The sequence below is a fragment of the Mytilus edulis genome, chromosome 13, assembly GCF_963676685.1.
Source record: "Mytilus edulis chromosome 13, xbMytEdul2.2, whole genome shotgun sequence".
In the NCBI taxonomy this organism is placed as follows: domain Eukaryota; kingdom Metazoa; phylum Mollusca; class Bivalvia; order Mytilida; family Mytilidae; genus Mytilus; species Mytilus edulis.
In genome coordinates this window covers 48,152,394-48,179,260 of record NC_092356.1, presented here as the reverse complement: position 1 = coordinate 48,179,260, position 26,867 = coordinate 48,152,394, and the positions used below count along the sequence as shown (strand labels likewise).

General features: G+C 31.0%; 1 protein-coding gene across 16 annotated transcripts in view; it reads right to left on the bottom strand.

Moving 5' to 3' along the window:
• LOC139500788 (ephrin type-A receptor 4-like) overlaps positions 1-26,867 on the bottom strand; it is an 83,191-nt gene that overhangs the window by 44,939 nt on the left and 11,385 nt on the right. For 8 of the 16 annotated variants that reach the window (XM_071289629.1, XM_071289631.1, XM_071289636.1 and 5 more), the window contains exons 2-3: positions 22,580-22,609; positions 20,094-20,176 (exon numbers count right to left, since the gene is read on the bottom strand). In XM_071289629.1, coding sequence (XP_071145730.1) covers positions 20,094-20,176; positions 22,580-22,609 — 113 coding nt within the window. The remainder of the gene's footprint in view (positions 1-20,093; positions 20,177-22,579; positions 22,610-26,867) is intronic. The other 8 variants (XM_071289646.1, XM_071289639.1, XM_071289634.1 and 5 more) reach the window with 1 other exon arrangement.

Sequence of the window (26,867 nt, the reverse complement as noted above, 5' to 3'; positions counted from 1 at the left end):
GTCCTATTCAATAAAGATCTGAGTCAAACGCACCTTTCAACAAACCAGGAAGAAAATTAGATGACCAACACATGACAGCTGTAAAATTTTCTAAGTTTTCACTGTCTGACTATTCTCTAAGCTGTAGAATTCTCTGATTTTCTAAGTTTTCTGCGTCTGACTGTTTTCTTGTTTTTAAGGAAAAATTCTTTTGGTACTTTTAAGAAATTTCCTTTTACTGAAAAAAAATGTTTTCAGACATAGCTTTTTAATTAAGCTATCAAACCATAATTCAATTTTTAGTCTTCAATTATGGACAATAAAAGATACTGACATTTGAATAGCATGTTAGTAATTCTATTGGATGAAAACATTGCATGCCAACAGTACCATAAAACTAGCAATTTATATAGTTTTATCAATATTATCTAATCAAATTAATTTCAATACCTGCTGAAGGTACTTCTCTCCTCTGAGAGTAATAAATTTTTCATCCCTTTTTTCATATACCGATATATACTAATGAAATAAGCTAAATAAAACTCATCAGTGCACATCAAAGTTGGCAGCTCCTGTGTTTGCTGTGATATTTTAATCTTATTCAATATACAGAACTGCAGCTATTGGAATCAATCAACTTTTTATTGAAATTAAATCAAGAAATTTATTTCTTATTTAAGAGAGCAGTGAAATAAAATTATTCATTTAAATAAGATTGAAAGGTCTAACAAAACAATCAAATTGAATTATCTATTCTTTTTGATAAGACTTCAGACTGCAGGTTGCATGTTTCCAATTTGTGGTGCTTTTGAAATTCCATTGCACAATACAACAGGGACACAGTTTAATATGAAACTAGCTAGAATAGAAATTGTTATATAACTGTTTATCCAACAGTTCTTATCTTCAAAGCAAAGAAACACCCACCTTCTCTTGCTATGAAAATGATTAACACATTTCAATATATTAAGAATATTATTTATTATTTCTCAATAAAGTATACTCAGTTGATCCTAAAACGTTTGTCAATGTCACATTTCTAGCTAAACGTTCTGTTTGCAATTGTTCTTTATAATTGTGTTATAAAAAATGATAGTTCACAACTGTGTAGCTTAATGTTTTCAATACTGAACATGTTTTTTTGGTCACAGAAGATTTAAAAGAAAAAGATGGAGAAACAGTTCTGCCATTGTTGTTTATTTTTGTATGAACTTCTACTGGTACATTTGTACATCTAAAAATAAGATGATATCTGATAATAAATTGTCAATGAGGCAACTGAGACTCCACCAGTGACCCAATAATGTAGACGTTTTAAAACTACTAAAGGTCACCATAATGGCTTTCAAACAATGAATACTTTTTAATATTTATACTGTTACAATATTTGAGTATATCACTTTCCTAGGTTTTCCATACAACAAAAAACACATAAGTAGGGTTATGTCCCTTTAATCTGCAAACATTTCAATAATAATGATCGCATGCTTTAAAGCATTTATAAGATGTCACAGTATAGCAAACCAAAGAAACAGACAAATATTACCTGTCTATACAAACAAAGCCTGATAATCCCTTGTCTTTATAAACAAGGAGAGATTGAGGCTTAAAAGACAGAGATATTAGATCCGATTACTGAGCAAACAAGTACAAGGTCAAATCCTAAAAGATATATACTCATTTGAAAATACTTGTCAATGCACTGGTATTATGTCAATCATAAAACTAAATGTGGTGTTTCTTTCAGCTTTTCATGTACTATAGAAAAAAAATATCATATAATTCTATAGCATTCTAAGCGGATTATGTTTTTTTAGGCAACACTTGTATTTTATTCAATGGTTGTTGTAGTTTTATTTCTTGTATACATTTTTTCAAATATATATGAACTGATCATATTTTTTCTTTAAATTTATGACTGCCAAAAGGGTATACATGAAACCTCTGTAGCATTTTGGGGGGTAAATATCTCTTTTCCTTTATCTACAGATCCAAATTATTACCCGCTATTCTAACCTTTACAAAACATGGTTTGAACTTATAACCATATTTCAATGTTACAAAGCAAAAAGGGTTGGATAAAAGTAAAAGCTTGAAATGTAAATCTGAAAAGTTTTGATAAGGGATTTAAATAAGTTCTTTTCATGTCTTTATTCAACAATCTCCTGCAAGGCATATTCAATTGACCAGTTATATCCAAAACCAGTGTCAAAATCTATACCTTCGCCAAAAGGTAAATAATGGGTTTTTACTTTCACTTTCCAATATAACTGGTATAATATTGATACAAGGATAAGTAAATGTGTATATAGATTTTAATGCTACGGTAATTACATGGGTCTGAATGAAAAGAAAATATTACCATTCTTGGTCAATAAAATTCCCTACTGTAAAGAAATGTTTGTATAGTGGCCGTAAATGTGTGTCTATCCGATACCATTGTTTTGAAACTGTTTGCTATAGAATTGCTAGGAGGATTGGTGTAAATAAAAGAATGATTTCCGATGTATGAATTAGGGTGTATTAGGGTGATACTTTTAAAATTAAAACTTTAGTGATGAATGATACAGCTTACACCATTTTTAGAAATATTTATTTAGACAGTTATGTCTTGGAGTTAAAGTGCAACACTTTGAATTTATCAAAAAATGTGGAACGCATAAAAGCTACAAAATGCCATAACAATATCTTCATCATAGTGGGGTTTTTTTTCACTTTGCTGCAGGAAAATATATCAAAATATCATGAACAAAAAAGAAGTCTGGAGTGGTCCCATAAGAATACATTTTTAAGCATGCTTTTCTCCACTGTTATTGCCTTAAAGAAATACAAATCATTTTCATACAATTATCTTCAAAATACAGTAGAAATTTGACCAGCACACAGACAAATAAAACATATATATATGCTAAATCACATAAAACAGTTTTTGTGTGCTCCTTTTACTTTTTATAGGCTGTCTCACTCCTTTTACTTTCTATAGGCTGTCTCACTCCTTTTACTTTTTATAGGCTGTCTCGCTCCTTTTACGTTTTATAGGCTGTCTCGCTCCTTTTACTTTTTATAGGCTGTCTCCCTCCTTTTACTTTTTATAGGCTGTCTCGCTCCTTTTACTTTTTATAGGCTGTCTCATTAAAAACAGAAAGTATATGACATTGTGTAACAGCCCTAGAGAATAAAATAGCTCAGAAAATCAAACGAAACATCTAAAACCTATTACAGTAACAAATTGGACAACCAGACCAACATTATTAATATTACCCTTGGGTTTTCAATGATATGTCAACTATAAATGAAAAAAAATATTACTGATCCACTGGGTGATATCAGTGGCACATGCGATATCTATAGCTAATAGGACATATGTTGCTTATTGAACATATTGACATTGTGCAAGTACTCCCATACTCTAGGATTCAATCGGAGTCTCCTAATTTTCAATGGAGGTTAATGCAATTGAAGTTTTAAGAATTGGTCAAGAAGCTTTATTGTATGTATCTTGTGGATATTATGTTTGCATTTTAACCCTGACATTTTACTTTGCAATAAAATAAAATAAATATATATATACATTTCATTTTTAACATCTGCATTTAAATTGCATTTGTTATTTTTTGAAAAACTATACTAACATGATCTACTCCATCTCACAACACTGCTTATGCTATTAAAGTAGAAGACACTATTTTACACATGTACAGTGACTAGAAATTGAAATTATCAATCTCTAATTTGAACACTTTCATTTGATTGATATTCAAAGAAATTTGATAAGTAATTTGTTAGAAAGCCTTGAACTGAAGATAAATCTTCAAATATTGAATATTTTGAGCCCTAAGGAATTAAATCATCATTTACCTGATGGATATAACATATAAATGTGCCAGTGAACTTTGACAACCTATTTAATCTAACAATACTGCCATGGAAAACTTTTTAATAATCACCATGTCAGCATGTATGCCAAAGTAAACAAAATTAACCATTTTCCAATCTTTCACTTAGCTTTCATCTTCTTAAACCGGTTTATAATTCTCTCAATGTATTTTATTTGCCAATGCTAATATTCACTGAGGAAAACATATTGTTAAGAGCAAAGACCTAACCCCACTGTAAAATGTAACCTGAAATTATAGAGTGGTTGTCAACACCTCACAAATGAATTTCACTTAATTTGTCGCTTGATTAAACCTTCTTGTTTCCCCTATTTCTGGGTCTCTGGGATCAAACGAATCAATTCTTTCTGAGGATTAATTCATTAAAATGACTCAACTCAATTTTGCTGCTTGTCTTGTTGGAATTCATTCATCTGTGCTTTGATAGCATTATTACGGAATTAAAATGGCCGATTCAGAGCTGCAATTTTTAGATAAATCATAAAAGATAATGTTTTGTTATATCAAAATAAAATCTAAACAATAACATTACAATTATATATCCACCTTTAATTGTCTAATGCATAAAAATATTTAGAAATTTTAAATTATTATTCCAAGCACCTTCCCCCATCTCAATTGTATCTATTAAATAAAACTCTAGAAATAATCTTCATGAAAGTTGTGTCTAAGACTAACTAAAGTACCCAAAAATGAACATAATTTCCTTCAAAGTTATATTTTATACCAGATATTAAGCTGATTCCATAGATACAAAAAGCCAGAAAAATACTCTCACATTATCTCTGAACCATGCTATTTAGGTCATGATCTGATGATTGCAAACTACCAAATGATGACATTTTTATAAAGAATTACAATCCCTTGGGTTTTGATATGGAATTTCAACTATGTATACATTTTGAAAGAAAACTATGGAGTCACAGTAAACTACTTTTATGTAGAATCATGTTTACAAAAAAATCTAATTAGTATAAATATTTTGCCATTTGAGATGCAAATAATATGCACTTTCCAATTTAATGATGCAACAACTGCAAGATTCTCAGGAATCAAGTTGCACAAGGTCATTTCAACAATAGACATATCAGACTTAATCCATTTACCATGCATCTTTGAAAAATCTTCTGTTTCAAATCTGTTTATCATATTTCCGTTTTAAAAGAAAATATTTCAAATTGTGCAAATCAATTAGTGATAAGAGTATATAATAAAAGTTTATCTGATAGGTTTTATAAGCCACAGAACTTTCATCTGACAAGATATGTTACAATGGATATATATCACTTTCTGCCTGTGCTTTTGATAATTATCTATTTGAGGTCATAATCTGGGTCATCAATGTCTGTGGAAATACACTTTGGAATTCACTTTTCTGACTTTTATAAGAAACATATTTTATTTAAAGTGCAATGAAAGACTCTACGTTATTTAAGTAATTGTTCTATTGTATTTTGATTAGGTCCTGATTAACTTAAGAGTAAGGTCAAACAAAGGAAATTTGTCTTTTAGTCTTCTGTTGGTTTTCCCCCCCCCCCCCCCCCCCCCCTTGTCTCGGGAAAATTTTGTGGTGATGGCCTAACGTTTTAAGTTAGCTTATTCAGAGAATGCAGGCATATTGTAAACATGCACTGTCACTAAATATCCAAATGTTAAAAAAGTACTGGGTATGCTTAAATATTGTAATAATAATGTGCTGTCTAAGCTGTCAATTTTTATTCAAAAGGTAGAAAAGATGCTTGTCTGATTTAAAATTGCAATAAACAAAAATTTATTTCTGAAGATGTATAATATAAAAATGTATACTGTATGTATTATGAAATATGTTGTGATTTATATTGTGTATAATATGCTCCTGTTACGCAGTCTTCTGCGGCTGAGTTTTCTTTAATAAACTATGAAACTATGAAACTAATACTGCAGACGTATGTTGATATCTATATTGACTTTTGGTATTTTATTGGGTTGCTGTCTCATTGTTTTATAATGTTTATTATTACATCTCCTTTTATTTTCATATTGTAGAAAACTGACCAGCAAAGACCCTGGAAAGTACAATAAATAGCCTAAGGAGAAACCAGACAGCTGCCATATTTGTAACCCTTGAAGAATCTTATTGAAAAATACAATCAAAATTACCAAATACAGAAAGAAAAGCTTCTTAACACTGATAAAAAGTTTTTAATTTGGTTCCGACTGAACAAGACAGATGATTTTCTGTCTCTTCCAACACAATAATCTAGAAAATTAAAACTCAGCCTGATTCATTAGATTTAACTTGGGGAGGTCTTTATATGGTGGAATGTTTAATAGTTAATCTGACAAAGTAATTAATATTGGAGGCGAAATTATGTAACAAAAAAGCTGTAAATGTTTCAACACAATCTTGTAAACAATTGGTTATTATATTGATAATTATACCCCTCCCTTAATGTCATGGCTTCAAATCGTTGTTTTAATGTCAATTTAAATGAATTAGATTCACACTGATTTCCACGTCTCCCTTAAAACTTTACTATTAACTTTTTTTTCTGAAATTTCCATTAATTTAAGACAAAATTCTGTTTTAAATTAATTTATAGAGGGTTGTTTACTGTTAAATTTTTATGCCATACTTTATGCTTCTAGAAGACACAGGAAGTTGATGGTAATTCTTTTAATGTAATATCCTCACAATTTATGTCCCCTTTTTATGTGTAGCGAACTTGTCCTATATATACCTGAACTTTACATTAATTCATATAATACTCATTTATTTTCTTGACAGAATACATAAAATGTGAAATTCTGTTAATAAAAATAAGGAGAGTTTTTTTTTATACATGAGCAACAGTCGTTTATTTCATATACCATCACTGTAGGTGAGTGCTAATATTTTACAAAGATACAAAAATGTTTTATTTTCTGGAAAATTAGTCTGGCAACAAAGTGTTCAGGTGTTTTAACCTAAGTATACTTTGTAAAAGAAGATAACTGACAATTATCCTCAAGCCGTATTTCCCTTAGAAGACAGCAGCAAACTTAAAAGAGTCTAAGTAAATCTGCTTCATGATTTTAACAGTCTTCTTTTCCACTATACATACAAAAGGAACGTTCTTATTTGCACAAAAATAGAATAGTACACTCAGTGCAATGACCACTGTAAAACTGTGACTTACTTATCTCACGTTTTTGTAGACACAATATCAGACATTTCTATTTTGACCACTGTACTTACAACATTTATGATAGTGGTGAAATAAATGCCACCAAGAGCGTAATATATCATAAGACAAGTACCAAGTCTCCTAAATTAGCTCTAATTCAGATAAGTTTGTAAAGGAAAAGGAATTTAACTTTTATAATTTTCATCATGTCAAGTTATTCAGTCAGTAGATCAATCAATCATTAATACAAAACATCATTTTATTACACACAAAAATCTTAATGGAGTCAGTCCTTAAATCTTTCTATGGTATACGAAATTCCATCGGAGTTACACAACTCCTGTGCAGAGTCAAGATAAATGTCCTTGTTATTACATGTACATGTAGTTCAATCTTCTTTTGATATATCTTAATACCAACAGCTAAGTTCATAAATCTAACACTAATGCAAACTTCAAATGAACAAACAGACTATCTTATCGTACTTTTAAGCAAGCTTTATACCACAAGTTCCGTCCTCACAAACAAAATAGCACAGAAGTCAAATAATCGGGTATCCGAATTTGTTGAAAATGATGACACACACTGCGGTAATCATTCGTCATCACAGCAGATATGTTTGTTGAATGCATATAAATTTTTATCGGACAGATATGAACCTAAAATCGTCAAAAAAATAAACAAACATGGGTGATAACGGAACTTCCACCGTCACTATACCCGTGACCTGTCATGACCCTGTAAGGTGTCCTGACGCCTACTTATTCACAAATTAATCATCAACCACACTGGACATCAGACATAATTTGTTCAAATTTAAGATATATTATCGGTATGATTGACATGACAAATATTTGTATTGAAGCTCAGTAATGTGAACTTGGAGTTCTCCGATTTATTATCTCTCCCCCTATCTAACAAATAATCCTTCCATATTTTAAACAATGCTTAAATTTAAAGTACATGTATTCCATTATAGATCTGATAGTCACCAATATTTTGAAAATGCACAAATTATTAATGCGACTTTTACCAGTTTAAATATACCATGGGGAAATAAATTGTGGCAAATATAAGTCAAACTTTCTGATGTTAGAAAAATTGCAAAAAATAATTCCCACAATGTTCATTTTGTTCCAGGCAAACAAATCGTAAAAAATAGGTTTTAATTCCCTTAGTGACATGTACATTGGATCATAACCCCAGCAGCGATCACAAAATGATTTCATACATAAAATATTTCAAAATTAATGAAATAAAAGCTACAGCATTTTACTTTGAAAACTGTATAATTAACCAATATTTTAAGCATCAAATTAAAAAAAAAGCAATCAAGCCGTTAAACTTGTGCAAATGAATTATCTTTGTTCAACAACTTAGCTTAAATGAATGTGAATGGTATTATCTAAGGATGATAATACATTTAGATAAACAAAAATTCCTCAACAAATCTATCATAGACCACCTATTCTGGGTAAACTGCAATTAGTACAATTTATCATAGGCAACATAGACAGCCAAAATTATCATTAAAGATAGAAAAGTATTTTATATCATAAAGTCTACACTAGAACAGACAGTCACTTATAATATCAGTGTGTGCACTCAGGTTAGATAACTATATTTAGGACAATAAATGTCAACTCCAGACCAACAAAACACCTACCATGTTTTAAACATATAATTACAACCACTTAACTCATTATTTGGAGTCAATTTGTGTCAATATCTTTTAGGTTATGTATGATGGCTGTTCTGATAACATGTGATGCTGATAGCTGTTACATCAGTAGGGGGTTTGTTTTATGTAATGTCTGAGGTGATCTCTCATTCACTCAGTGACTGATGTATCATTCTTTTCCAAATCCTAATTTTCTGTTCAAATCAATTTTCTGTTCAAATCAATTTTCCTTCTCCAATCTCCAGTATACTGTCATGAAAATTGGAGGCCATTTGCAGAGACGAATTTAGAGGGTTTTCCAAGGGTCCCCCTTTTTTAATGGGAAATATTTGGTTGATTTATTTGGGGAATCACTGTGGGCCTCTCTTCAGCAGTCAGTGGGCCCACTTTAGGCCCCTTATAACAATTTCTGGATCCAATACAGACTTGAACAGGATGAATTGGATAATGTGTTAAAACATTCCCTTAATCCACTATTTGGTCAGAGGAATCTTAACCTGAACTTTTTACAATGTCACAGCAAATACTTCAACATCAAAATTAACAAACTAGTGAACTACATTTGAATTTTCATCTGTCTTACATTCAAAATAAATTAAGTTATAAGGTGCCACCTACTGTTTTAAAGCCTAGAAATCAACATTTTAACCTAAAATTAACAAGCTAATTTATCGAAACTTTCAAGTTCTCACATCCCTTCTCCTACATTTGTCATTTTTAAACCAAGAACTATGATTTATGTTATCTATATATTATACAAAATCTGCATTTATCATCATCTATACTGGTCCCCTGCTGAAGAAGTCATTTGTCAAAGTCAGGATAATGGTTCCCAAGGGACATAACTCAAATAAAGACATTCTATGATGAATTGTCAAGTTCAGATCAATTAAAGAGAATCAAATATGAATGTTAAAAACCACCATTTTTTTTGTACACATGAAAAATGTAGAATTTAGTATTGAAGTCTCTCGAGAAGATGCATGTGTCTGCAGAAGCTTTAGATGACAAATTAAAAAGAGTTATGTTACAAAAAAGTGTAATGTGATTGACAATTTTCTATTTTTTGTTAAAACCCCAGGGACAGGGGGAAAAACACTAATTTTTAACTGATTACACGATACTGACTGACTAACTATAGTTACACAGGTTGGTTTTTTTTTTTTACAGAAGTCAGACCTTAGACAAGAAATCATGCCAAGTGGTTAATATTTTTAGAGTAAAATTTCACAATTTTCAAGGTCAAACCTGTGAAGGAAGTTTCATTTTCAGTTTTGTCTTGTCTAATGTTTATGATCTATCTGTGTTTAAAATTGAATTTATGTTGTTTGAAATTTTTCAGGATTTTATTTGAAATTTGAAATAGGCGAAAAATTCATACTTTTAACGTAAAGTATTTCCAAGCTTATTTCTCCTAATGATTTTTGTATGTGTCATCATGTCCCTGTGAATTGGCTGTTCAATAATCCATATTTCCCCCGAGGTTACCGATTATCTTTCTGAGGACACATAATTACTACTTTAACTAGCGGTAATGATATCTTCTACCAGTGTGAAAAGACACTTCCTCCATGTCATCTAAATCATATTACAGAACAAACCAGGATGTAAAATCAAATTGTGTCTCCAATACACACGATGACCTCATTCTCTATGGCCATAAATTCCTCCAGGGGCCATAACTCTGTAATTTACTACAATGGTTAGGAACCTTGTGGTGGTCATTAGACATATGGTCAGAAGTTTCTATCAATATCTATGGAAAAAATGGACATCAAAGCTGAATATAAAAGCTTATAAATTGATTATTATATCACTCAAGGCATATTTTATGGACAAATGTTCAGCCATAACATGCAATCTCGCCCATTATGGTCATTATAGTTCATAAAATAAAAACAAACTGTCAATATAAACAGTAGGCAAAAAGTTCATCTTAGTCAACATTACAAGTAACCATTTGTAAAAGGAGACAGAACAAACTACTTTTTTAACATTAGCACATTTGATTTCAATTTAAAAATATTTATTTTTGTTTTCGCAAATTTCCCTGTGACAGTGAGGGCCTGATAATTCTTATATTTGGTTATCGGTAGACTAAGCATTTGCAGAAAATTTCCATTCCAATCGAATTTCCACCATTAATTGACAAAAAAGTTTATTCAAACTCAATTTGCATTATTTCTACCTAAACAGGTGACTTGGTTTTTAATCAACAATTAAAATGAAATATTGGGTAATAATTACTTTAAGTATGACAAACTGATGTTATATGACAAATGTGATTAACGAGGTCGTAATTATCCTTACAAATAGAGGTGATTCCACAACATAAGTTTATGTCATTATGATGTAATTAGCGGTACTGACAAAAATAAAATAAGATTAAGTGTCTGCACGAAGACATTAGGGAGATAGATGAGCACAATGAATGCTGGGAAAATTGTGCAACAAAACAAAATAAACAGTGTGCTGAATGATGAAAATAAACATGAAGTGACTAGCCTTTTTAGGAAGGACTTAAATTTTCTCCAAGACTTAGCTTTTATCCAAATATTTAGAAAATATATGAAGCTGTTCACTTTGAAGGTATTCAAAACATTTTTGTGAAGAACTAAAACACAGATGTCACATGGATATTTTTTTAAGACTTCATTTTACTGACAAAATCTGATGCCATGTCTTTCAAGACTAGGTCACTTTGTAAAAACCCCTTAACTGACTGACTGGTTTGGAAAGATATCTTATCCTTACAGAGAATATGTTAGTTTATTCATAAAACTTTACAATGCAAATACAAAAAAATATTAGAATTATAATAGATATATATATATATATATACACAACCTGGAGAAATCCTATGTTTACTGAATCTCATGGTAATTTTATATGCTTGGACAATTTTCTTATAAATTATAATCTATATGGACCGAAATTATTTAAAGCAAATTTGTTTAAATACAAACATGTATTTGTACTGAATCAATAAAATAACTTTTTTATCAAATATAACTAAAATGAATATAAAAACCAGTCAATTGCTTTTAGCACAATTTCTTGTTCAAAAATCACAGTTATAATGCAGAATATGTTTGATTAGCGAGAAGGCTCTTCAATGGAACTGAGAGATAGGCATAACATTGAACTGACAATTACTGCAACGCAATGTGCATCAATATGTACACACTGAAATTATGTCAAGTTTTTTTTCTTTTTCAAATCTTTTCTACAGATGAACAATTTGTTCTTTTCATTATGACATAACTGTTTGCTCTGTGTAATTTCAATTTCTGAAGATTTATTAGAAGTGTATATGATGTACTTTACAGTGTTCGACACCAGCGCCCCATGCAATCATAATGCATTATTATTAGTTTGACGAAGAATTAAGATGGCGGATTCACTGGAGAGAAAGATTTTGGATAAATTAAAACACCCATCATTCAATAACACTGTTAATCTCATATTTTAGCAGTTACGGATAACCATGAAATCTTTCCCCAAACTTTTGTTATGATCGTGCATTTTTAAACCAGATGCTCCGCAGGGCGTAGCTTTATACGACCGCAGAGGTTGAACCCTGAACGGTTGGGGCAAGTATGGACACAACATTCAAGCTGGATTCAGCTCTAAATTTGGATTGTGATTAAATAGTTGACACAGCATAGGTTTCTGACACAGAATGAATGTGTTCTAATGAACTTAAAATTTTTGTTTTCTCTTAGAGCAATTCACTATGCTGTTGAATATTAATCCTCTCAAAACAAGAATGTGTCCTCAGTACACGAATGCCCCACTCGCACTATCATTTTCCATGTTCAGTGGACCGTGAAATTGGGGTAAAAACTCTAATTTGGCATTAAAATTAGAAAGATCATATCATAGGGGACATGTGTACTAAGTTTGAAGTCGATTGGACTTAAACTTCATCAAAAACTACCTTGACCAAAAACTTTAACCTGAAGCGGGACAGACGGACGGAAGAACGGACGGACGAACGAACGGACAGACGGACGGACAGATGGACACACAGACCAGAAAACATAATGCCCCTCTACTATCGTAGGTGGGGCATAAAAATGTTTGAAGAAATTTTCTTTTTTATTTATGAAATTTCAAATGAGAAAAATTTAACCCAATTTTTTTAATCACATCCCCCTTTCCCTTATTCCAAAACTAATCTCAATTAAAATTTCTAATGGAGTTTGCAACAATAACTACTCATTTAAATACATCATAAAATATTAAGATGTAAAAAAAACTGCTTGTTATCACTGAATGTTATTTATTATAATTTATCAGTTGGTAGTAAAAAGTGAATATACATTGTATATTGTATATAACAAAGATTTAAGTTGATTCTGGACAAAGAAAGAAACTCCAATTAAAAAAAAATCTTGCTATTGCACAATATTTTGCAATTAGATATTTCTTGCTTACTATTCTGGACAAAGAAAGATAACTCTAATTAAAAAAAAATTTGCTATTTCACAATATTGTGCAATTAGATATTTCTTGCCATTGCGCAATACTGTGCAATTGAAAAGACTTGCTATTGCACAATACTTAATATAATAATTTTAGATCCTGATTTGGACCAACTTGAAAACTGGGCCCATAATAAAAAATCTAAGTACATTTTTGGATTCAGCATATCAAAGAACCCCAAGATTTCAATTTTTGTTGAAATCAGACTAAGTTTAATTTTGGACCCTTTGGACTTTAGTGTAGACCAATTTGAAAACAGGACCAAAAATGAAGAATCTACATACACAGTTAGATTTGGTATATCAAAGAACCCCATTTATTCAATTTTTGATGAAATCAAACAAAGTTTAATTTTGGACCCCGATTTGGACCAACTTGAAAACTGGGCCAATAATCAAGAATCTAAGTACATTTTTAGATTCAGCATATCAAAGAACCTAACTGATTCATTTTTTGTCAAAATCAAACTAAGTTTAATTTTGGACCCTTTGGACCTTAATGTAGACCAATTTGAAAACGGGACCAAAAGTTAAGAATCTACATACACAGTCATGACAGTTAGATTCGGCATATCAAAGAACCCCAATTATTCAATTTTGATGAAATCAAACAAAGTTTAATTTTGGACCCTTTGGGCCCCTTATTCTGTTGGGACCAAAACTCCCAAAATCAATACCAACCTTCCTTTTATGGTCATAAACCTTGTGTTTAAATTTCATAGATTTCTATTTACTTATACTAACGTTATGGTGCGAAAACCAAGAAAAATGCTTATTTGGGTCCCTTTTTGGCCCCTAATTCCTAAACTGTTGGGACCTAAACTCCCAAAATCAATACCAACCTTCCTTTTGTAGTCATTAACATTGTGTTTAAATTTCATTGATTTCTATTTACTTAAACTAAAGTTATTGTGCGAAAACCAAGAATAATGCTTATTTGGGCCCTTTTTTGGCCCCTAATTCCTAAACTGTTGAAACCTAAACTCCCAAAATCAATCCCAACCGTTCTTTTGTGGTCATAAACCTTGTGTCAAAATTTCATAGATTTCTATTAACTTAAACTAAAGTTATAGTGCGAAAACCAAGAAAATGCTTATTTGGGCCCTTTTTGGCCCCTAATTCCTAAAATGTTGGGACCAAAACTCCCAAAATCAATACCAACCTTCCTTTTGTGGTCATAAACCTTGTGTTAAAATTTCATAGATTTCCATTCACTTTTACTAAAGTTAGAGTGCGAAAACTAAAAGTATTCGGACGCCGGACGACGACGACGACAACGACGACGACGACGACGACGACGACGCCGACGCCAACGTGATAGCAATATACGACGAAAAATTTTTCAAATTTTGCGGTCGTATAAAAAGCCCTTATCAGGTATACTCAGCATCTGAGTGAAGACCAACAATAGTATAATTAAAACAGCACAGAAACTAAAAGGGATAAGAACAGAACAGTCAAAACCATCAACTTAATTTCATCACTGAATTTCAACTTAATTTCATCTTTGATTCTATATTGATATCCTCATAATTTTACTGACAATTCAGAGAACTACACCATGAGCCAGTATATTACTACTTGTTTGAACTGTTGTGCACCCACTACTTTGTAGATATTTATACTTTTCGTGTGTCTGATAAAATGATATTGTAGTCTCTCAGTGTCCCTTTTCTTATTCCTTCTAAAACAATCACATTCTACTTTTATTGCACCTTTTGAGGTTTTTTTGTGCTCTATATGAATATCAATGAAAGTTTGCCATGAAAACGTATGTTATCATATACATGTATATGTGATGTATTTGTAGGCAGCTGTTTAATCGCCATCTGTACCAATTAATATTCTAAATTAAAAACACTGTATCTCACTCTGACTACTAGTACAGATAAGAAATTGAAAACCACTATTAAATGACAATAAATATTTTTCCAATTGAAATGCACAATAAAGTCCCAAACAATATCAGCCGCAGTTGATCTGCAAATCTAGCAATGCAAATATGTTACTGAATACAAGAGAATAATTTTCTTGTCAAATGTACTGATACAAACGTAGATAATGTTTAATTTACTTGCGTGTCCTGCCAAATTTTCCATATATGGATGATAAGGGTTTTGTTTGACAGTTTTCCCAAAAAGGTTATGAAAACAACCGAATAAAGAAGCTCTTAGCTCAACAACGATTTTAATTGTCTTGGAAACAAAGGAATTACAGAATTAGCAAGAGCTTTATCCCAATGGACCAATTATGTAATAGGATAAGTAGGTAAAAATCATTCAATTTAATGCATAAATATTTATTTCAAATCAGAAAATCACAGCTGGTGTGGTGTATTCATACCATATTCACAACACTGTAGCTATAGTGTTATTCAAGAAATTATAACTCAGAGGCAAATTGGAAGTACAATGTCCCAAAAACTGAAATGACCAGATTAAGTCTTTAGACTGCACCATATAATGCTAAATAAAGCAAGCTTGAAGACTAAACCAAACAAATGGATGAGCTGAGTGTAGAAATCTTTTAGATAACATAATATAGCTATGTAGAGTTGTTCCTCAATGTTGAAGTACAAAGTACAATGCCCGGAAGACACCTTTGCTTCATTTACAGTGGATTCCATTGAGTGTGTAGCCAAAGGTAATATCTTTGGATAGCTTGCTTGTTAGCTGAACCGTGAAGTCATTGTTAGGTCAGGTAAACTCCCCTTCTTTAAGAATAATCTAGTCCAACAGAAAACCCATCGATCTGTCTGTTGGACTATGATACTTCGAAAGGAGGGTAGTATACCTGACCTTATAATGACTTCACAGTTCAGCTAACAAGCAAGCTAACCAAAGATATTACCTTTCGCTACACACTCAATGGAATCTGCTGTAAGTGTTTAAGAAACAATGGTTGACAGGAAAGTTGATGGCAAGTATCATAAATTAGAAAGCTATAAGCCAGCTAACTTCTCCTAAGGAATAAATATATAAATACATACATGTACATACACTACATGTATGCCCAGTTTATTGTACATAGATAAATGAACATCATGTGTTCAGTTGAATATTTTATGATTTTATAAAATGTTACATTGAAAATTTGAGATACATAATGTTTAACTACTACTCTGACGACTACTACCAACTGTGAGATTTGAAAAAGCATCAAATGTCAATTTATATCTTTTTGAATTAACTCTGCAGATTTAACCACCGAGACTTTTAATTCAGAACAAGAAAACACAGAACTAACATAATGACATATACAAGCATTAAATTCTAGACAATTATATATATATTTACACTTATGAAAACATCCCCTACTAAGCTTCTGATTGGATTTTTAAATTTGAAAATATAATCTATCAAGATCCTGTGTATATGCATCTCTTCCCTACAGTGTTATCGACACTTTACAACCCAAATTTTAATGAATTCCTCCAATAAAGCAATTTAAAGGTGCAAATTGTCCTATAAAGAAACCCTGAATACCCATTTACAATGCTATTTTTAATACTGCACCAGTAGTATGTCATTGTTATGGGGGAAAAAACCTTCGGTTACATTTATTACTTTTATGTGGTGATTTCAATGGCCACTTGTATGAATTGTAAATTATTTTTTAAGGTTCAAGGAAGATTTCATTAAATCAAACTGTCAGATGCCAGTTTTAATGCAGATATTCTATACATTCAAGAATGTATTACTGAAAAATATTGTACAACAATTTTTTGCTACATCTTGTATTTTAATAAATGTATTTTTTTTTTTTAAACTGACTTTAGGCCTTTTTTTTTTAATTAGTTGGTTTACGGACAACTAGTGTCAAAGGTTAGGGTCGGAGGAGGTAAAAAAAATAAAAATAAAATAGCAATCTTAGATTTTTTTTTTGTTCACGTATAACTGTTCTGAAAAATTTGAGTTGGAGGGGAAAAAAAAAAAAAATGCTGTTCATTCATGACATTACAGGGGTTGAGGAGGAGAAATAGTTTAGCTCTTATCTTGATATGCTTTGCATTTGATGGATGGATGGTCAATTGTTGTTTAATGTCTAGTGGCTAATCAGATGCATAATTAGGATGAGAATATGATAATGAGAAATGAAATGCTAAACTGACACACTGAGCCAGAATTTAAATGTGGTAGCTCACAAGGTAACAGTTCCCCCAAAGATATGTTACCTTACCCAAACACATTATTCTGACTCCTTTAATAATTGCAATTGCAGCGTGCTTGGCGAAGAAGCAGCAGATACCAATTTTTAAGTCTTTGATTTGACCGGGTCAAGGTTCAAACCCAAGATCTCTCACTCTCCAGGTGAACACAATACCATCACATTTTCTGGAGGTGCTCCTTCATTTACATCAACAAATATAATTTTTGCCCCAAAGGACGCAAGCACTTCTACGGGTGTACTGGTAGGGGTGTCTGCCCTAGTTTTGTTTGGTGGCGAAACTGTTTGTACCTTGACAATGGCAACATTTTCATCAGCCATATTGTCAAATATGGCATCGCCGATTGTTTGCTTAGGTTTGCATTTGATAAAAGTGCTCTCAGTACGTTGACCATCAAAGTTAATATTCAAATGAAAGTAGATGAAGCCGTCAGACTCCATGGTCCTCCCTCGTTGGGTTTTTGAATTCGTCTGCGTCATTTCGAAGCTTTTCAAAATACGCCGTTCACTACAAACGCTTTATTGACACAGACAAAACGTTTTGGAACGCCTCGGATTTTTTTATTCACAGCACTCGAAAAATCGGGTCGGCGGAATAAAAAACAACACGAAATCAAAATTTTAATTTTATTTCACTTTTAAACAAAATCGGGTCAGCGGATCCGTAAACCAACTAATTAAAAAAAAAAGGCCTTAAGAGACTTAAAAAAAATATTAATATGTACATTTTATAATTATGTGCTTCTTCAGAGACCCGATATATTTAACATATTACATCTAGCAACTGGTAAAAAAGTTGAAATTCTTAAAATTTATTCATCTGTGACACTCCCTTAATATTTTATAATCCATTCTTAACAACCTGAGTTCCTTTTTTTTTCATTGTCGCATATAAAAACCCATAGATTTTTCTGGTTCATTTTTTAAAATTAAATGCAAAAGCTTTTCTGAAGTCTGTTCGACTCTTTCACTTATGGAAAATAAATTCTCATTTGACCTAACCACTTAGAGCACATTTATTCTATAAGTGAAACAAAATCAGAAAATGTCTACCAGTTAAGAGCTCTTCAATTTGAAGGAGGAAATATTTGCATGTCCTATTGAAGCTTCATGTTTATCAATTTATGTCAAATTCTCTTTGAAATGCATTTTAGTTGCAACAAATTGTTATCTAGACATCTTTTAATTTGAAACTTGAATTTATATGAAGTGAATTAAAGGGCATAGCATTCCAATGTTAATATTTTACACAGCATACTTTAGTTCTCTTAATATGTCAATATCTTCAAGTTTCATTTTTCCCAGGAAATATCGTAAAATCTTTAATGTTTCAAAAAATCTAAATTCTTGCATAGATTTTATTTCATTTCATACATGCAGTGGAAACCCCTCAAGATAAGTTTGTGACAAAATGACATGCAGAGAGATCTTGACTGAAATCAAGGGATATGTTTGTTTTTTTTTATGTTACTCATGATCAAGAATGCTTCTTTTTATAATTTCTATATATATTTTAGTAGCCTTAAGAGTGTTATAAAAATCATACCAGCAATACTTTTTGCTTTCTGAAAATAAGTTACTTTTTGAGGGAACTTAACAAACACGAAACTTAGTGGTTGGTTCAGCAAGTTTTTATTTAACATTCTTTTTTTGTAAAATATTGGTACAACCTGGAGCACTTATTTTCACATACAAACTTTTATTTATATTAATGGCATTTTTTTCTTATATCCATTGTTAACCAAGTAAATAATTAGGAAAAATATAACTTTAAAGACAGAAATTTTAGAAAAAAGATCAGAATCTATCTTTTAGTAACCTTTTGCTTAATAATTAGAACATTCAATTGGAAGTTTCTTGTTACTATGGAAGCACTGACTTCCTTAGTTACCATAATAATGAAGTCTATGTACTCCCTGAGGGAGAGAAAACATTTTTCTGTCTAATCAAGCTTGGAAAGGACACATGACCCTGTCAACAAAGATCGCTGTCTTAATTAGGTTTCCATATTTTTTATTCCCAAACCATAGTTTTCAGTAGTAAAGTGTGTTTCTTTCAGAAATTATTTTTCTATTTGATTAAAATTTTCATCATCTTTATCTCAAAATAGTAGTTAACAGGACTGCAGTCTGTCAGAGATCAGTCTAACAGCAATGTTGTGTCAGGCATGTGACAAACCTGTCAATGGAACAAATCCATACTTTTCAACAGATAAACTCGTGTTGACAAAACTCCTGTGGGAAATATTAGTCATCATCTGAGAAAAATATAGAAATATTGTTTTGTATTGTCCTCCATGTTATGTAATGTATGTGACAAGACAACTAGAGATTAAACCTAATGGTCCTTACTGTTCTTTTCACGTTTACTCATCAAATTTAATTGCAGTGGGAGTGAAATCTAACAGCAAAAGACACAAGGTTGCTAACCAATGAGCACTGATATCCAAAACAAACAGATATAACAACTTTTATATAAGAGTCTAGTAGACTATACTTGAAACATTAAGTTGGGTTCCTACTGTTTTTGTCCATCTTTTCACAAATTTTCTAAATTTTCTAAGAACAACGTAAAAATAAATTGGACACTGAAACCTGTTGTATACCATAAACCAAATTGATATCTAGGAAAGGAAATCCATCATATCATGCCTGCTATTAAAGAAGATTACAACATGCCAATGAGACCTGAATTCATCACTTCTCTCGCTTTGTGACCTCAATGAATAAAAGCTTACCCCATAATTTGACTGATCTGTTGGTCCATTTCTCTGTGTAGTCCATCCTAATCTAGAAGTTTTTGTAGAATCCAACAATACCACTGAAAATACATATAAACAATTAACATCATATCTTCTAAATACTTATTCTATATTTTAATGACAAATTTTACACTTTTTTTTGTTTGTTTTTAGGCATATGAATGTGGACTTTGCTTATATCTGTTAATAAGTATCTATACGCTTTTATTTTCATATATGTTTTTATCCATATTTGGAAAGTGAAAAGCCTGCTGAAACAGAAGCCACAATAATCTTTACAGGGTGTATTGATCGCAGGTTATACAAGGCCACATCCAATTTAACCACTTTTTCTAGTGGTAGACCAAATTTCAAACCTTTTATACAGTGTTGACTTTCATTGCAAAACCTTATAACTTAATTTATTCTCATCTTGAATATGTATGAAATATTTGCCTTATGGATCTTTGGTAAAAACCGATCAATCAATTGTATAAATTACAAATATATGCAGGTTATAACCATGTTTAATTTTACATTGTTAATTTTCAAAGTTAGGTGCAGACAATAGAAGATTTTCTCAGAGTAAAATTTCAAGATTTTATCTGATAACATTTTATCTTAAAATTAAGACTTATACTGATGCAGATTTTTTATCACCTAATTATCAACACAATATAGACTTGAGGCTTCACATTATCATACAATAAAAAATATCCTACTTCCTTTCTGGCTCATAAAACTCCCAATTAATTGTAGGGTCACTGACATGGGTGTTTTGTTGTATTTTGTAATATTTTACATGTCCTGTCTAAAAGCAAACCTTTTATAAAGAAATATCTTGTCTGGGTTAAGTAATCTTTTTTGTTTTCAATGACATAGGTGACATCTATAGGTCAATATCTTGAATCTTTTTTTGAAACAGTGGCGGATGTTTTAGCAAATGCTGATATTCAGATAATACTCTTAATATTTCAGATCCATGTATCAGCTTGTTATGAAAATGTAACTGGTCCTTTGAACATAACCCCTGCTTTTTGGGAAACAAAATAAAGATGATAATATTGACTGGTAAATGAATGCCAAAAAGGGGGGAGGAATTCATCAGCAAACAGTATTTTTTCATTTGACTTAGTTCAATTTAGGAGGATTTCTTATCATACAATAATATCAAATAAAACCATAGTTTAGTGTACCTAATGTTCTAGTGTTAAGCATCTATTTTATGTACTTGAAATGTGTGGAAAGTTCTTAAATCATTAGATAGAAAAATATCAAAAGAAAATCAGCTAATATTCTACGTGACAAAAAATACTATAAAAGGGTGATGTCATTTTCTATTTTTTAATTCCATTACAAAATGGCAAGAATGAATCCAAGAGGTCAATCACAAATATTTACATTAAAAGGTCTACACCATTTAATAATGAAATTGTTTCCAAGAAATAGCGGAGAAAAAGATGGAATACAAACAATTTCCACGACAACCTGTCTTTGATGTCAAGTCCCAGCGGTAGTCATTACTTGTAGATGGAAAAAAATCTAATTGTTGGAAAAATGTTCAGCTAAGATTTACCAATAAAGCACTTTTGTAATATTCTCTAAGTGAAGTTTGTCACTATTACAGCTAATAGCAAACACTTCTGCCGGGCAACACTATATACAACAAATTTGCTAGTGGAATTAAATCCAATTTATTTGGGGTTTTCCGAGACAATGTTCAATTTCTTCCCAGGCAGGAAATTATCACTTTAATTTTATCGGAAATGATCATGTTTATACTGGAATGATATTTCCGTGGATTTGACAGTTCAATTTATCCCTTGTTTGACCAGATAAGTAACTTTATAAGAGAAATACACCAGAGAGAGATAATACAAATGTCAGACAAAGTTACCAACATTGATGAACAATTGTCACAAATTATTGGAAATTCACAGATCCCCATAAAATAATTTGAAATTTGTTTAATATTAATCAACATCGTATAATGGTATAGAGTATGAATATAATAAGAAATATAAACCCTTCTTGATTCTATTGAAAAAGCAGTAAATCATATAAAACAAGCTTCCCAAGGATGCAGACTAGTAGTATCGTATAATTTAAGCTGTCAATGGATGCAGACTTTTCAGGAACAATGTATGCAATATATGGCAAAAATAAAATGCAGCATGTTTTAAATTACCATAGAAATTCATCAGATTTTGTACGTTGTGTGTGTTGCCTGGAAGAAAACTGTCAGTCACTCTTTTCTCATGACTTATTTTTTTTTTTTTTTTTCATTTCTTCTTTTTTTTTTTTTTTGATAAAATTCTGTATTTTACTTAAAGTCCAAATTGTGGATTAAATCAATTCGATTTCTACTTTTGCAGGTTTCAACATTTGTATCTGTGATTAAATTTCAATAGTAATTCATAATTCAAATATAGCTAAACTATAATGTAAGCAGCTGGAATTCTTGCCACCCCAAAGAATGTTACCTTTCACAGGATTAATCCACGGAATGGTAACTGAAATGGAAATTCGGGACCAATGTAAGGTAACCAGAGAAACTAGGTACCAGTTTCTTAGTAAATTCATCTCAACTTGATTAGTATGGTTGATTAGGACATTTTGATGATTATGATTTAGTAAATGAACAAAGGTTTGATGGTTTTATTTGATTTTCTAGCTTCTAACATTCTAATGCATATCAAATATACTGTCTTTTTTTCCCCGTTACCTTATTTTTTAGTTTCAACACCAAAATCAAAGTAAGTAACATTTATACAGCCATAAGTATCTATAACTTTTTTTTTTTTTTTGCTGATTTCGCAATTCCTTTTATTTATATATTCTTTAAATTGATTAGAAATGGGGACAACTCAAACATGAAAAAACATAATCTTACAAACAAATTTATCCCTAAAAATAGAAAAATCTAAACTTCTGCAAAAATAAAACACTTTTCATTCATACAATATCATTACTTCTGCAAATCACCGTGGGAGAGAAAACAATCAGTTTTGAAGTTTTCCCACTAAAAACTCTTCAAATAATGATTATAAAATGAATGTATTACTTATCCCTGCACTGTCAGAAGAGCATCATAAATTTTCTACAATAAAATACCTCCCTTAAACAATAAAATACTTGTATTTTGCCATCATCGTCAGATCGTAAATTTCAATCTTGTCAATTTGATCTGTCACTAACATATAAATCGCCTCTGCTTCACACTATACCCCCATAAAATGATCAAATCAAGTATACTTAGCACTATTTTGAGGTATATAAAAAATACTGATGTAATAAAAGAATGTCACAAAAAGGTGTTAAATATTACTTAATGATCAGTTGTGAAGGAGAGAATGAAGAGATTTTTATACCTTGTTATAAAATATCATCTGTAATCACCCAGCATTATGTAATATTGTATGTTTACTTTAACTCCAATCCATTAAGATACAACCTTTACATGATGAAAATGGCAAAGGGTAATATTTCTATAAAAATCACGATTTTATTAAGCAATCTGCTCACGTATTTCTACATGAGAATTTGGAAACCATCTTAGGTTCAGTTTAATACATGTTCATGGTTAGAAAAGCCCATTGAAAAGAAATATCTTTGAAAAGTGTCTTCCCTATATATAGAAGTACATATATTGTCCTCGATAAATTGAGGAAGACTTAAAGATGTTCAACAGTTATTTATCATCTGATTTTTGATGTCTTCTAATCTGAGAAACATACAAATGCACAAATAATATTCTAGGATTATTGCTAATGGCTTAAAAAAGTCAATTAAAGATAAGTCTCTCCAAACTGAGCATACAATTCTTAGAATTGTGAAATAAAATTACTACCAATCCATCACATTTTCTTATTCTGAAACTCATCTTTTTTTATGAATTCTTAAATCTAGTTTCATGTCAAAATACAAATGGTTTAACCATGAAAATCTGACCTTGATAAAAGGTCTACATGATCATTCATCTAAGGTATTAAATGTCACAAAATTTTCAAATAGAAATCTAATAAGTCTTTTTTTCTCAAATTATTATGCATGGTTGAATTTAATTTAAGCTTGAGTGAAGCGTTTCACTAAATTTTCTGTCTGACAATCCAAGGCATTTACAATTTTGTTTTGGATCATAAGGAATTTCCTGGGGTTCTACACAAATTTTGAACAGATCAATTTTTCTAGAGCCTGCTGATTTCTTGAATTAAGTGAATGAATTAAATAATTTTTGAATTTTTAAGAAATCAATAGCGTTGAAATGAAATATTACAGGTGACAAGTGGATAAATGTTATCTATTTTGGAAAACTGAGTCACAAAATTGAACAGAGTCTCTCATGATAGCCTACTCCTAGATCTTTTACAAGGATTTTTTTTATAAATAAGAACTTTGAAGGTATTTCAAATTCTGTGTAAAGTTATTTTCTGTATTAAAAAGAAAACAAGATGAACCACCATTACAACATTGATGTCACAACCAAAATGGATGCTATTTCTATAAATAGAACATAATTCAAACACACAAATCATACACAGACATGCATTGATAAAATGTTTCTCTCCCTCTATAAACAAGATCCATTCATAAAACCTAAGTTTTAAGGTATTTTGCTGGTACAAAATAAACAAATGAACTCTCAATTGTCAGATCATCACTCCCAAGACTATTAAAAAATCCAGAAGAAAAAAAAAACATAATTGTATTTCCAATATAGTTTATTGTATGGTTGTATAACTTCATATTGTCTTTCAAAATGTTCATGTCCCAATAATGTGATGAACAGCTACTGTAGGAGTACTATCATCAAAGTATTCTTGTTCAATGATGCTTGTAATTTTAAGAGAATTGGCAAACATTATTACTTGAAAATGATTTTCTGTGCACTATTTACATAGAAAGCATCATTTAACAGGCTGTTTTAATGATGTTTTGTTGGATTTTCTACAGAACACTGAATGCTGTTGTCTTGTTTCAGAGCAATTTGTGTAGAATACATTAGGACATAACAATATAATTTAAGACAGATGTGGATTTGTAAATGATATGTCAGGATAGGCTGATTTGTCAGGTTAATGTCAAGGACTCTGTCCAGTACTTGTCTAAGCTAAATTACAAGGTTAATGTCAAGGACTCGGTCTAGTACTTGTCTAAGCTAAATTACAAGGTTAATGTCAAGGACTCTGTCCAGTACTTGTCTAAGCTAAATTACAAGGTTAATGTCAAGGACTCGGTCTAGTACTTGTCTAAGCTAAATTACAAGGTTAATGTCAAGGACTCGGTTCAGTACTTGTCTAAGCTAAATTACAAGGTTAATGTCAAGGACTCGGTCCAGTACTTGTCTAAGCTAAATTACAAGGTTAATGTCAAGGACTCTGTCCAGTACTTGTCTAAGTTAAATTACAAAGTTAATGTCAAAGACTCAGTCCAGTACTCAGGTCCAAGCTAAATTATGAGATTAATGTCAAGGACTTACTCCAGTACTGGCCCAAGCTAAATTATGAGGTTAATGTCTCAGATGCTCTAGTACATAAACTGGTCCAAGCTTAATAAGGTTTAAATGGTTATTTTATAAGTGTTGCTTTCCCATAACAAATGTCTCTTAAAAAATAATATAAATGCTTCCACTTCTTACTTAATTCATTCTGATTAACTTATTTCCTGGTCAAAGATGTAAATTGCAAAAAAAAAATATTTCCCGTCTTTTTCTCACATCAAAATGAGAGAAATCGATAGGAGACAAGATTTATCTGCCATCAATAGTGTCCAGTACAATGTCCAACATATCTTTTAACACAGTAAATTCTTTATCCAGACAATTATTTTGTTCTAAAATACGATCTTGGTGGAAAAGCTTTTAAGGATGACCATCACCAGAGTGCTGGGTTTGACAACTCAATCTCCTGTTATAATACTATGTTCCTGCCCAACTAAATCAGAGTCATGTGATTAATGAACGCTAATCCATACTTGATTATATTTCCGATCGTAGTAATCTATTATTTATGTACCAATGCTTGAAACCCTTCATTATATTATGGACAGAGTATTCAATCTTGGAATACGACAAACAGTAAATGATGTCCTATTGTGACTTACTTTTCACTTGCCGAGTGGAGTTCACCATTATTCTCTGAGGGAAAACACTAAATTATTTTGTAAACAAGAAGATTTATCATATCAATCTATCTAATTAGTTTGTGATCAAAAAGCCAAAAGCAAATTTCCTTCATTTTTTTTCTACTTTTTCAAATTGATCAACATTGAAAACAAAAATAGCTGATTAATCCTGTTTTTCTTGGATATATATTAAACCAAAAACAATCTTTTACTTATTCCCCATCCTTAAATAGAAATGATTTATCAAACTGACTTTTTGCTCAAACATGCTTCCAATGAAAGGCCAGTATTTCGTTAAAAACAGTCAATTACATTTTTGACCTCAACTTGAAATCTTGAATAATGAGCTCAAAAATGCCAATAAAACATGAAATCAGAATTTGTGAGTTCCAGAGCTATATTTATAAGTACACTTGATAATGTATTAAGTTTACAACTTTATAGAGCAAAAATATTTTTGAAAGAAAATCAATTCAATTTGCAAGTACAAAATGCCTTCAATTTGAATTCTTGAAATGACTGATGAGAAACCTATCCAAACATCAAGCCTAAGTAATTTGTTAAATTCTAGAATTTAATTATTTGGTTCAAATTGTCACTGGTTATAAATGGGAAAAAAGAGACATGACAAAAATCAATAGTTAAGCC